The following is a 12,580-nucleotide window of genomic DNA, read 5'->3' as shown; positions in this document are numbered from 1 at the left end:
ACAAATTAGAGTGAGGCAAGAGTGGGTGGGGATTTACAGCATGTTAACTGCTCCCTGGAAACTGCCTGCTGTGTGCATGCTGTGACCCTGTTTCCATTGAGGAGTACATGGCTTCTGCTCCCTGCCAGGTACAGTCCTGTCTGTGGGCTCTTAGTGGGCATTACCTGACAAACTGTAAGTCCATGCCCTCACTAGCCCCATGGCAACCTGCACAAGCCCAGCACAAGCAAAGGCAGTGGCAGGCAGGTTTTATGACAGCAGTACTCAATGTGCCTTCTGATAACACCACCCTGAGGGACAGGACAACTGTCTGTGTAAACATCTGCTTCAGTTCTGCCTACAGCCCACAGATGCTGTCACACAACAAAGCATGGTAAAAACTGCTTGGGACCTTCTCAGTTCTCAATAAGTGTTTTGGCAAAGTTTCATCTCTATCTTCTTTCACAGAGAATACCTAAAGAGGGGGGGGAAATAAAGTATCTTAGAGGCCAAAACTGAAATAATTTTAATGTAAACAGAGCTTCTTTTACTACAGCTTGTGATCTGATGTTTTCCCCTAAGCCCTTACCAAAAACTACAAACTTGAGGAATTGGACACAGTATGAAATTACAAGGTTTGCCTCAGTGCTGTGCAGTAGTCTGGGTGAGGAGTTAATACAATTTTTACCTCTAATGCTGTTTATTTTAAGCCGTTTTGAATGCTGACAAAAGATGTTCTAAAAATGCTGTCAGTATTAGAGCCATGGAAATGCATTTTCAGGTACTTAAAGATGAGGGTGACAAACCTGTTACTGGCCCCACCCTCTGGAGTTAAGACTAAGCCCTGGCAGAGAGGTGAGGATGCCACAACGTATCAGACAGGTTGGTTTCTACAATCCTCAAAGACACAAATAGAACATACATTAATTGCATGAGCATTTCTCTCCTGTGGCTACACCCTGTCTAGTTTTGTGAACCTCTGAACCAACAGCCCTGTCCCTCTTAGTAGCTACTCTTACTTTCGAAGGTCTTCAACCTGGTAGAGACCCAAGCTGTGGGGTTCTGGAGCTGAGGACAGCTTTGTCAGGGTTGTCACTGCCTCTGAACTCATTTCCATCTTCAGTGTGCATGACAGTCTTGTCAAATTGGACAAACACTGTGTTATCATTAAAAAAATAAGTCATGATCTAGAAACAGACCAAAAAGACCCAAACATGTAAAACAGCTTCTTTTTTTCTGTTTTTGTTTGTTTGTTTTTGTTTTAGTTGTGGGGTGGTTTTTTTGGGTTTTTTGTTTCCTGTTGTTGTTGGTTTTTTTTATGGTGTTTGGAAGTAGTTAAACAGTCTAACAGAAAGGCATGACTGTCATTAATTTTTATTTTTCTTGGCTCTGTACTTGACCACCTCCATATGGACAAGACATTCAAGCTCTCCAGGACTCCAAATGTTCTCGTTATTCAAATCCATGTAACAAGACTTACCTGTTTACTAGTGGCTTTCAAACAGGCAGGAAAAATAAAATAGCAATAGAAGCACCAGTTTTATTACATCCTTTGAGCAGCAACATGTGTCAATTTGTGACAATATGGAATCTTCAGAAACACACAATGGACAAGGTACTGTACATAATTTCTCAATATTGTCCTCTTCCTACAGTTCAAGGTTTCATTCTATGCAGATGATGAAGTATGACCAAAAAAAAATGTTCAATGCAAACACTCTGAAGCTGTCCTAATAAAAAGTTCCTAAGCAAGTCTGTAATATAATGACATGTGTAGCAATGTCTGCTGTCCAAAATACCTGTTGGCACTTTTGAGCATCAGTGTTTCTGGTTGTTTCTACCTTTATCAGCCTTAACCAGTTAAAAGTCATGAATTTTCAAAAGCCATTAATTTTGTTAGAAAAAGAATAACGAGACTATGCTTCACAATTTGGTGTCATACATGGCCTATTTTCTAGGGATGAGACTCTGGTTATCTTTGGGAGGGTACACCCAAAACCAATCAGGTTTGCAGCCTCTGAAGAATCTCAGACCCGATTGCCAAACACCCCAGTGGCATTGATCACGCTCTGACCACTCATCTCTGTGATCTGCTGATCACAGTGCATGTCACAGCCCCACCTTGCATGTTTCCTGATGCTTCAGGAGTGACTCACACGTCCTATTGACTTTCCCTGAAAGGAGATTCTGTCGCTTTTCTGTGCCTGCAGAGTTTCACAAAGCCCACTTACCTAATTTCTAGTGAAGACCTGGAAATGACCTCACCTCATAGCCCAGTATCACGCTAATTCTTACTGGCTTCAGAAAGAGCTGGATTTATTTCCTTGGATCTGATTCAAAATTCACTCAAGTCAATAGAAAGTCTCCCCCTGGAGTCAATGCCTCGAGTATTTTAGTGAACTAATACTTGATTCTCCAAACAGATCAGGATCCAATGTAAATTACAGAGCAAAAGTAGAAAAATACAGATCACTTGAGTTTTCCTAATGTAAGCTTACATACTTTGTGTATGTAGAGTTTAGTGACCAAAATATTTTTCTTTTTGTTATAAAGTAGAGCCAGTATAGTGCTCATAGCATTTAAATTATCATTTGTCTGAGCTGTAATTATGCTTTAGTAAGAGTAAACCACAATGAGCCTACACTGCACTGCCTAATCAGCAGTCAGCTATTTGATAAGAGGAGGTATCTCCAATAGTTGATAAAATTATCCTGTTTATAACCAATATGCAAGGCCTTACCTTTAGAGCTGTGTGCTGAGGAAAGCTAATATAGAATAGTCATTGAATGTGGTCACGTATTTCAGCACAAAGAGGTACAAGCAGCACAAAAGGTACAAAAATGTCACTGCCTCCCAACCCCCCCAAACACAAGATACCTGTGTAATAAACTTCAACACTCAGGCCCTTGTACCTGTTTAGCCTCATGTCTGCTCCAGTGACTTTGATTCCACTGAGAAGCTGCCCTCAAAATAACCTGGAAAGAGGGTAAGATGAATTCTGCTGTGAAAGGTCCCTCATTTCCTTTGCCTTGCTGGTGAGTGACCTCATGTAGAGCAATTCTCCTTCAAAAATACTGAGCAACATTTAAACAAGCATTTCTTCACATCTGGAAATCTGGCAAGACCACAAAGTAGCAAGGTCCTTATCAGCCCCTGCAAACTGGAGCCAAATTAAATGTTATACTACAAAAATCTGCATGATGCCCCTATGTTTGTAGCAGAGTTACCAAAGTACTTTCTACAGGTGCTAACTCACATTTTGCTACATGTCACAGCATAACAGTGCCAAAACACACTGTGAGAGGCTCTAGTCCATACAAATACTCTAAGACCATTCAGCCCCTAGATACTAAAGGTTGTAGCTACTTTCTGATAAAAAAATTGCCTATGTGGTATTTGAAGGTGCTTGTAGAAAGAAGGAGGGCAACTTTCAGTAGTAGTCACTCCAAGATTTCAAAACTGCTTAGATTTGTAAAACTAGGCACAGAACAAGGATCAGGAGAAGAAAGAGAACTAGCTGTACCCAGCCTGGTCTGTTCCTCAACATTTACGTATTAAAAAAATAAATTAAATAAAGGCAAAAGCCTATCATAAAGTTTATTGGTCCCTTTTATCAAGGCTTACGTAGGTCAGCTTGACAATTCCATAATGACAAGACAGCTCTTCTCATCTTGAAAAAAGCAGTACTTTAACATGAAGTAAGAGGTTTATAGTAAGGCAGGTATTTCTGAGCTTATTGATCCTACTCATCTTTCTGGAAAATGCCATCACTTGACGAAAGCCATACAAGAAGTCCATATCTGAGACTTTAGTCTTGCCAAGTTTTCATATTGCTAGGCCAAGCTTTCCTTTTGAGTCTTTGACAAGCGTTTCGGAAGAATGTACTTATCATCAACCAGAAACCACAGAAAACCACAAAAAGAATCAAGACAAATGCTGCAAAACTCTGATTTGGGCTGCACCAGGAGCAAATCCAAAGAGCAAAACCATACTCCTTTAACTTGGACCCATCTGAGACAGCAGCAGGGCACTGGAGACAAAAACAGCACACAAAAGCAGGTACAACACAAACACAGCTGCGCACAGAGACAAAAACACCAAGATAGCTCACCGGCAGTTTCACTTCAGTCACACAAAGTTTTCAAACAAGTTTCACTTACTGACATCTCCACATGCAAAAGCAGAAACATATTTTTATTGTACAGTGAACTGGTAGGAGGAAGCTTCAAGTCTTTGGGCAGGATGTCATTCTGGTTTTTTCCTGTACTAAAATAACTTGTTTTTCTAGGGTGCTAACGTATCTATCTTTTAGAAAGATCTATGCATATTTTTAACTGAATAAATAAACTCAAGGCTCATAAAGCATTTCCAGTGTACCATACCTATCTTTTTTCTTCCATTTTGACATTGCTTTTACACTTTGGAAAGCCATCTTAAAGCCTGCAGCCGGCTTTCCCGTGCTTCCTCCTCGGCAACCTGGCTGGGCTCTGGCACTACCTCCCATGTTGTAGGTTCCCACAAAGCTGCGCTGCTCAGAGACAAAGCACTCAGGACTGCTTTCCCCCGAGCGAGGAAATGAGGATACTACAGTACCAGGAGCGAATCTTCAGAGCAACCTTGAGGTAGAGACATCTACTATGTATTCCAGAAAGGAATCAAAACCGAAAATAAAAACTAAACGCACGATCAGTGAAGAACCTTACAAAAGTGTTCATTCTATATAGATAAGCGTTTTTTGTTTTTTAATTTACTGAGGGATTATCAGAATTTATGTCAAGCACGGAGTATTTCACACGGCCCCCTGGATGCGAACAAAGCTCACTATAAAGTGCGAGCATTCCCTGCGAGTATTCCCTGCCCCTATATATGTCTGCTCTCAGCTCGCCGAGAGGGGAGTGGAAACACCCCCGCCGGTCCCGAGGGAAGAGCCCGGGGCCACCAGGCCAGGGCAGAGACCTGGGGACCGCCCCGAGGCTCCGAAGGCCAGCGGCGGGCGCGGGAAGCCCCGAGCCGGGAGGGCCGCGGGCCCCGCTCCCCTGCCCGTGTGTCACAGGACAAACACACCCGGGAGCTCCCGAGGGTGAGTAACACTTTCCCTGGGCGGTGGGGGCCGCTATCCCCCGGCTCCTCGCCACCCCTCCGCCCAGGCGGGGCGGTTTCAGAGCCCGGGTACGGAGCGGGCACGGCCGCTCCCCCATCCCTCCCGCAGGAGAGGCGCTGCTGAGGCCGGGAGCGGGTCCCGCCCTGCCCATCCAGTTTCGCCCAGGTGCGGCGGGAGGAGGGGGCGGCGGTGGTTTAAGAGCGCGCCCGGCGGGCCCGGGGGAGGAGCCGCTGCCGCCGCCGCTCCCCCCGCGCGTCCTCCCAGGTGTAACCGGAGCCGGGAGGGCGCGGCGCAGCCACCACCAGCACCTGCGGAACCTGTCGGGCGGCTCACAGCGCTCCGCCGCCGCTCCGCGCACACCGCTCCCGCTCTGCCCGCGTCCCCGAGCACCTTCCCCGGCCTCCCCGCCGCCCGCCCCAGCCATGAAGCCGCTCTGCGGGGCCGTGCTGCTGCTGCTGCTGCTCTGCCTTGCCGCCACCGTCCGGAGCTGTGAGTGCCCGCACCCGTCCGTCCGCTCCACACCCCGCTCCTGAGGGAGCTCCCCGCCCCGGGACCCCCTCCCGGCCCCGCTGTCGGTAGGGCCGCTGGGCGCCCTGTGCCCCGAACGGCGACACCATTCCCCCTTAGCGGGCAGGAGCGCCCGGCCCCCATAGCGCCCCTTTGTCCGCGCCCCGAGGGGAGCCCCGGCGCTCGGGAAGGGAGGGAGGGAGGCCGGGGGGACGCGGGCGGTGCGGGCACGCCACGCCCGGCCGGCCCGGGGCGGCTTTGTCCTGCCGTGGGGTGGCGGTGCCCGCTCACGGCCGCGCTTCCCTCGCAGCGTGCGTGTGCGAGAAGAACAAGCGCGTCACCGACTGCAGGGTGGACGGCAGCGGCCGATGTCTCTGCCAAGCCATCGGCTCCGGAGCCACCGTGGACTGCTCCACCCGTGAGTAAAAGGGCACGGCAGGGTGGGTGGCATGGAAGCGAGCCCGCGGAACGCCGGGGAATTTGTGGGAATGACCGCTGAGGTCCCAGCAAACAATGGAGACAAGGAAGGAGTTCTTCTTCCTGGTCTCCCAGATCAACTAGTGTTGGAAGAGAAGCGATCAGGGTTTCTCTGCTTGTACTGATGTAGGCTCACGTCTCCTCCTCAGTATTTGTTCTCCAGTGGCAAGAATTTCTTGGAAGATGAACGTTTAGCTTGCTTACAAGCGCATTTCCTCACTTTTCCTACAAATCTAGAGGGGACAGAGCCTTGTGACAAGACCTCACTGTGGGCTTAATCTCAGCCGTGAGGAATGAAAAGTGTAAATCCTAAGGCTGGCCTTGTTGGCCTTTGCCTTGAGAGGCTGCCATACCCCAGTTGTATTGATTTTATGCACCACCTACACATTAGCCATCTGCTCTTCCGTGCAATGGCTTCGAATCTGGTTGTCGCTGATGTAACCTGGTGTTTGTACGGACTCGGGGCTCTGGTTTGGACATGCGTGCTCTGCCGCTGCATAACGCGACTTTCTGGTTATTTTTAGTGACTTCAAAATGCCTGCTGATGAAAGCAGAAGTGATGGGCTCCAAGTCGGGTCGTCGTGAGAAACCAAAAGATGCGTTTGAAGATACCGATGGTCTCTATGATCCCGAGTGTGAAAACACGGGCGCTTTCAAGGCGAAGCAGTGCAATGGAACCACCTGTTGGTGTGTGAATACAGCTGGAGTTAGGAGAACTGACAAACACGATGCAGACTTGAAGTGCAGTGAATTAGTCAGAACGATGTAAGTGTTTCAACAGGGTGTGCTGTGACACGAAAACATTCCTGTGTGAGGCTCTGCCTTGTGTGAATGATGCACTGGGCTGAATGAAGATGGAGCAATTAACACTTGGTTACTTGGCTGGGGTGTTTTTCCTTCAGAAACAAGGAGATGTTGAGTGGGGTTGGAAGAGACTTTGCTTGTCTTGGTTTTGTCTCATTGTTCAGGTTTTTTAGCCCGAGGTAAGTTTTTTTGTTGTGTTTTATATGCATGTACGTCAAGAATATTCATTGTACTTCAGGTGGATCATCATTGAAATGAAACATGCTGAGAGAAATGCTCCTCTGAATGCTGAATCATTAAAGAAGTAAGTGATGATCGTAAAATGTTACGGTAGTGTATGTATGTTCCAGTAGATATCTAGTGTATTTCTAAATAGTTGCTATAAGCAGTGACAGACCTGTGAACTCACTTGTAAGACATTTTAGAAGCAAGCTGCAGATTCTTCATAGAATTGCTTTAATTTGTTTTGGAAACAAATTAACTGCTAAAGAGATTGTTTTCCGTTTAAAATTGATTGCTAGTTTTTTCTCTCCTCAAATCAATATACTAAAAGAAATGGAAGGTAATGGGTGAAACTGATCAGAAAGCAAACTGACAAAAATGGCAGAATGACTACATAGAAGCAGCAGGAGGAAAAGGAGAGTTTAGCCTTTTTTTCTTTTTTTTTTCATTTTGTTAAAACCCCACTTGTAGCTATTGAATTGCCTCCTTTCCAAATCAAAAGCTGCTGCCCTCTAGCTCTTGTTCTGAGCTTTTCAAACTGTAAAGCTCTTTTGTCTAACACAGGTGTTAGTTTTACAGCAAGTGCATCTTCACTGTGACGAGTTATTGAACTCTAGTATGAGGAGAGTGCACTGGGTTTGGTTGGGGCAGAGTTAATTCTTTTGGTAGCAGCTGGTGTGGTGCTGTGTTTTAGACCAAAATGGTGTTGATGAATTCAGTGCTTTAGCTGCTGCTGAACAGCACTTATATAATGCCAAGGCCTTCTCAGACTCTCACTCTGCTGCCCCAGTGAGTAGGGTGGGGATGGGCAAGAGGCTGGGAGGGGGACAGGCTGACCTGAATTGACTGAACAGCTAGCCTATATTGTATAATGCTGCGTTCAGCAATAAATCCGGGGGAAAGTCTTTTCCCAAGTAGCCACTGCTCAGAGGCTGGCTGGACATTGATCTGTCAGTGATGACTGATTGCTTTTACATCACTTGAGGTTTTGTACTTCCCCCACCCAGCCCTTTCACTTCCCAGACTGTCTTTATTTTAAACGATGAGGGTTGTTTTGTTTTTTGGTTTTTTAACCCTTGCTTTTGCCCTTCTGATTCTTTTCCTGATCCTGCTAGGGGGAAGTGAGTGAAAGACTAGGTGAAGGGTTTAGATGCTAGCTGAGCTCCACCCACCACAGAGACTGCAGAAGGAAACAATTAAAAGTCTTCTCTACTTGTCAAATGATATATGTGAAAAAATACTGGTTTTACAGCCATGACTTTGGTGTCCTTGCAGGTTTTTCATGGACACCATTACCAGTCGTTACCAGCTGAACAGCCGCTACATAACCAATGTTCTGGTAAGGGGCACAGAGAGTTTAGTAAAGTAGTAGAACTTCATTTTGTTGTAACTTCAAAAACTCGTGTTTGACTAATGCAATACAGCATGAGTTCTAGTAGAAGCTCTCAAAATGGCAAGCAGTTAGCAAATAGCTGTATCTGAACAGAAATGCTGAGAAATGACACTGCTCTCCTTAGTCCGTAGATAACTCCTTTGCTTCACTAGCAGTGGAATTTGAATCCTACTGTAAACAGTTGGCTTGAGTTCAAGAACCATAAACTTTATCCAAGATGCAAGTTCACAAACTGGATCATAATGTTTTGGTGATTATTCAATAGCTGGATTTAAAGTACCTCTTTCTTAATGCCACACTATATTTTTTTTCCAGTATGAAAACCCTTACATTACTATTGATTTGAAGCAAAACGCCTCACAAAAATTAGATGGAGATGTGGATATAGCTGATGTGGCCTACTACTTTGAGAAAGATGTAAGTGTGTCGTGGGTCAAGTCTACCAGAGGCTGGGTTTGTGTCCTGCACTGCGCTCGGATGTGCTGGCTAAAGCCAGGAGAATTATTCCTGTGATGAGATAAATGCCTTACTACAGTGTGAATGAGCAAGTCTGTCTTTTCCTATCTGCTTTAGGTGAAAGGTCAGTCCATCTTTCATAATAATGCTGGGATAAATGTCAGCATTGACAACGAGCCGGTGAAGCTTGAGAAGACAGTGGTCTACTATGTTGATGAAAGAGCACCAGAGTTCTCCATGAAGTCCCTGACTCCCGGCGTCATTGCTGTCATTGTAGTGGTACTGGTAGCAATAGTGGCTGCAATTGTTGTCCTGGTGAGTTCTAGCAAAGCTGCCAAGTAGAATGGTGCTGGTAACAATTTGGGAAGTAACAGCACACATGTTTGGGTTCTGATGGAAAGTCTTCCTTTGTAAATTGGCTTGCTCTTTCAGACGTGGGAGGTGGGAAACTGGTGATGGGCACACTGTCACTGTTTCAGGTTACAGCTGAAGGGTGTCACCCGGAAAACAAGTACTGGGAACAATTCGCAGAGGTGAACAAAGTGCTTCCTGGTTTAAAGTAGTTGAGAGTGACAAACAACCTCGTTTGTTCCTACCTCACATTGGAAGGATAGGGAACAGGCAGCTCCGAGTTTGTGCTTTTCAAGTCAAAACCAGATAAAGTTACTTTTATACCAAGATTTAAAAAATATTGCATCCTTCTGTTACAGGTCCTGACAAGGAGGAGGAAAGGGAAGTACGTGAAAGCTGAGGTAATTAATTTCTGTTCGTGGTGTATGTGTGGAGAGGAGTTTGACCACAATCCAGAAACTTTTAAGTTTGCTATAGGTTAAAAACTGGCTTTGGGTGCCCCAGATGTGTTCAAGGAGACTGAAAGTATTTAAATTTTGCAGCTAATTTTCACCTCTATGTAGTTCTGCACTAGTTTCAAAGGCAGCTGGTGATCGGCTTTTCCCGGGGCTGAGGGGGTGGGGTTCGGTTTTTCTGCAAGTTCTATTTTACATATGTATAGCAAAGTGCTGTGCAATCCACAGGAAGTGCTGATAGTCTTGTTCTGTGACAAGACCTTTACTGAGGTATTTGCATGGATCTCACAGCTCCCATTGAGAAGCTGCTTCCCAATGGAATAGCAAATGGTGCTTCACCCAGGTGTGGAGCCTTTGGTGGAGGAATCCAAACAATGTTGTAGCAGCTAAACAGTATTGTCTGCTTCCTGCGTGTGCCCTAAGTAGTGCTTTTTTATCCTTTTTTTTTTTATCCTTTTTTTTTTTATCCTTTTTTTTTTATCCTTTTTTTTTTTTATCCTTTTTTTTTTATCCTTTTTTTTTTTATCCTTTTTTTTTTTTATCCTTTTTTTTTTTTATCCTTTTTTTTTTTATCCTTTTTTTTTTTTATCCTTTTTTTTTTTTATCCTTTTTTTTTTTTATCCGGTTTTTTTTATCCGGTTTTTTTTATCCGGTTTTTTTTATCCGGTTTTTTTTATCCTTTTTTTTTTTATCCTTTTTTTTTTATCCTTTTTTTTTTTATCCTTTTTTTCCGGGTTTTTTTTTTTCCTTTTTTGTTTTTTTTCCTTTTTTCCCCCCTTTTTTTTTTCATCTGGTGAGTTTGTCACGCGTGGTTCTGTTAGTGTTGCATCAAATCCATTTGCTAATGAAAATCTCGACTGTTAAGTCCCAATGACATTACTGAGTCTTAAAGTTTAGAAACAGCACAGATGTTGATGTCTCCTCTGCCTCCTCCCCTCCAGGTGAAGGAAATGAACGAAATGCATAGAGGGCTGAATGCTTAACTAAATCAACTGAAGGCAAACCAGACTACAAGAAAGAAGACAACAAAAACATTGGAGGCATGAATCTTAATTTCCTCCTGAAATGGAGGCAATTGTGCTCACTTAATGATTGTTAAAACTCTTTAACAGCCAAGACTGGTAACCATTCAACTACTTTTACTATTTGTTGAGAGTTAAATGCCCCATCTTACTCAAGTAAAACTTAACTATTGCTCCCTGATTTTATTTTTTTTATGATGATGAAACGAGTTGACAACTGCTGTTACTAGGGTTTTGGAGCATACATGCCTAAATGGTTATTTTACCCTTTTGGGAGATTTATTGAAAGTAATGATTTTGTAGCCACGTTGTAACAGGACTGTCTCCTGTGTAACTGAACGCAACCTTTTTATGGCAGTTTGTACATATTTGAAGTTGCTGTAACTTTTTTATGACTTGAATTAATAAAACTTTGAAACAGGCTTCTAATTCTTCCATGGTGAATGATAATCTGCTAAATTATCATGCTTACAAATTTGTAGTTTGATTCCTTAAAGCAAGGAACCTCACCATAGTTGAAAATATTCTAGAACTCCAATTAGCAATTTTTATTAGCCATCTAGTATCTCAATAGCATATTTTTTCTTAAAGCTGTGAAAAGTTTGCAACAAGAGTGAAATGATAATACACATTGTTGTATAAAAAAGTCAGCAGGCTGAGAATACAGTCATTTCAGGAATTCACAGACTGATCTTTCCGATGCTATGTAGGTATTGAAAAAAAGCCTCTACCCTAGGACATCTCTGGTGCAGGACTGGGGGTGGGCAGGCCTGGCGTCTGATGGTGGAGCTGGGGGAGAGCAGTTTTTACCCCATTTACTGTGATTTTGTCTGTGGCAAAGCTGTTGCACAGCAAGGAGCTGTTTCTGCTGTTATTCCTGTTCTCTGCCATAGCTGTGGACCAGATTTCCCTAGGCTCTCAGCCTCCCAGGACAGGAGAGCCTGCTCTGGCTGTCAGTGACCTGTGCCATGGATGTTGGCTAGCAATCCCTCCAGCAAATCTGATTTATAAAGGAAATGCTGTAACTCCTGTTGCCAAAGAAATAATGAGATGCAAGATAAGGAACTGAATGACAAACCTTGTTACTAATGTGGTGCCTGTTCTGACCCACCCTGGCTAAAACAGGAAAAGTAGGATAAGCTCCTGGGAGGATATTCTGTGTACTGTCCATGAAATGAAATGTGAAGCATGCCCCATCAGTGTGCCTGCTAGATACCACAGGGACCTTGCTGAACTGCTGGTGTCACCTCCACTGTCACAGCTCACCAGTGTCCCTTCTGCCCTTCAACCTCACATGCATGCATTGCTGTGGTGGAGATTGCCCAAAAATCCTGAAGAAGGGAATTTACTGGAATGTTTTGCAGCCTTTTCAGGCAGCTTTGTCAATAACTTCTGCAGGGCAGGCTCTCCCTCTGCTGATCTGTGCCATTCCCTTTCTCCCCAGGTATGCAGGCAATCTGCTGAGGTGTGATGAATTTTGTACAATTCTGTAAGCTGTTAACCAAATAAAGCCAAGTTTTCAGTAAGTTGGTCTTGTGGTGAGCTGTGTGTATTCCCCAATGCTTCAGTCTCCCATCTCCTCTACTTCCTTAAATGTCTGCAATATGGTATCCTCATCATTTCTTTCTTCTCCCCAGTATTCCAATGCCATTGTTCTCTCTCCTCCTCCCTCCCTCCCCATTTCTCACCAGGTTTCTGGCCTGTGGGATGGAAGGAGGTGTTGTGTGCTGTGGCTGGGCTGGAGCTGCACGTGTGCAGACTTGACTGGACAGGCTGGTCTGTGGCTGCTCTGTGGCCTGGACCTTGTCCCAGT

General features: G+C 44.7%; 1 protein-coding gene across 1 annotated transcript; it reads left to right on the top strand.

Annotated features, from left to right (window-relative positions):
* The first annotated feature begins 5,240 nt into the window (after positions 1-5,240).
* EPCAM (epithelial cell adhesion molecule) lies at positions 5,241-12,277 on the top strand. Its single transcript, XM_071423389.1, has 9 exons — positions 5,241-5,569; positions 5,898-6,005; positions 6,589-6,829; positions 7,107-7,172; positions 8,366-8,429; positions 8,799-8,900; positions 9,057-9,254; positions 9,650-9,691; positions 10,687-12,277. Exons 1-9 carry the CDS (start codon positions 5,503-5,505, stop codon positions 10,726-10,728), a joined length of 930 nt encoding a protein of 309 aa, XP_071279490.1. The 5' UTR covers positions 5,241-5,502; the 3' UTR covers positions 10,729-12,277.
* The last annotated feature ends 303 nt before the right edge of the window (positions 12,278-12,580 follow it).

This window comes from Agelaius tricolor, unplaced genomic scaffold (genome assembly GCF_023055355.1).
Source record: "Agelaius tricolor isolate 1412-34295 unplaced genomic scaffold, bAgeTri1.0.p SCAF_1, whole genome shotgun sequence".
Classification (NCBI taxonomy): Eukaryota; Metazoa; Chordata; class Aves; order Passeriformes; family Icteridae; genus Agelaius; species Agelaius tricolor.
Note: the sequence above shows the minus strand (reverse complement) of the source record. Positions and strands in the feature narration are given on the sequence as shown.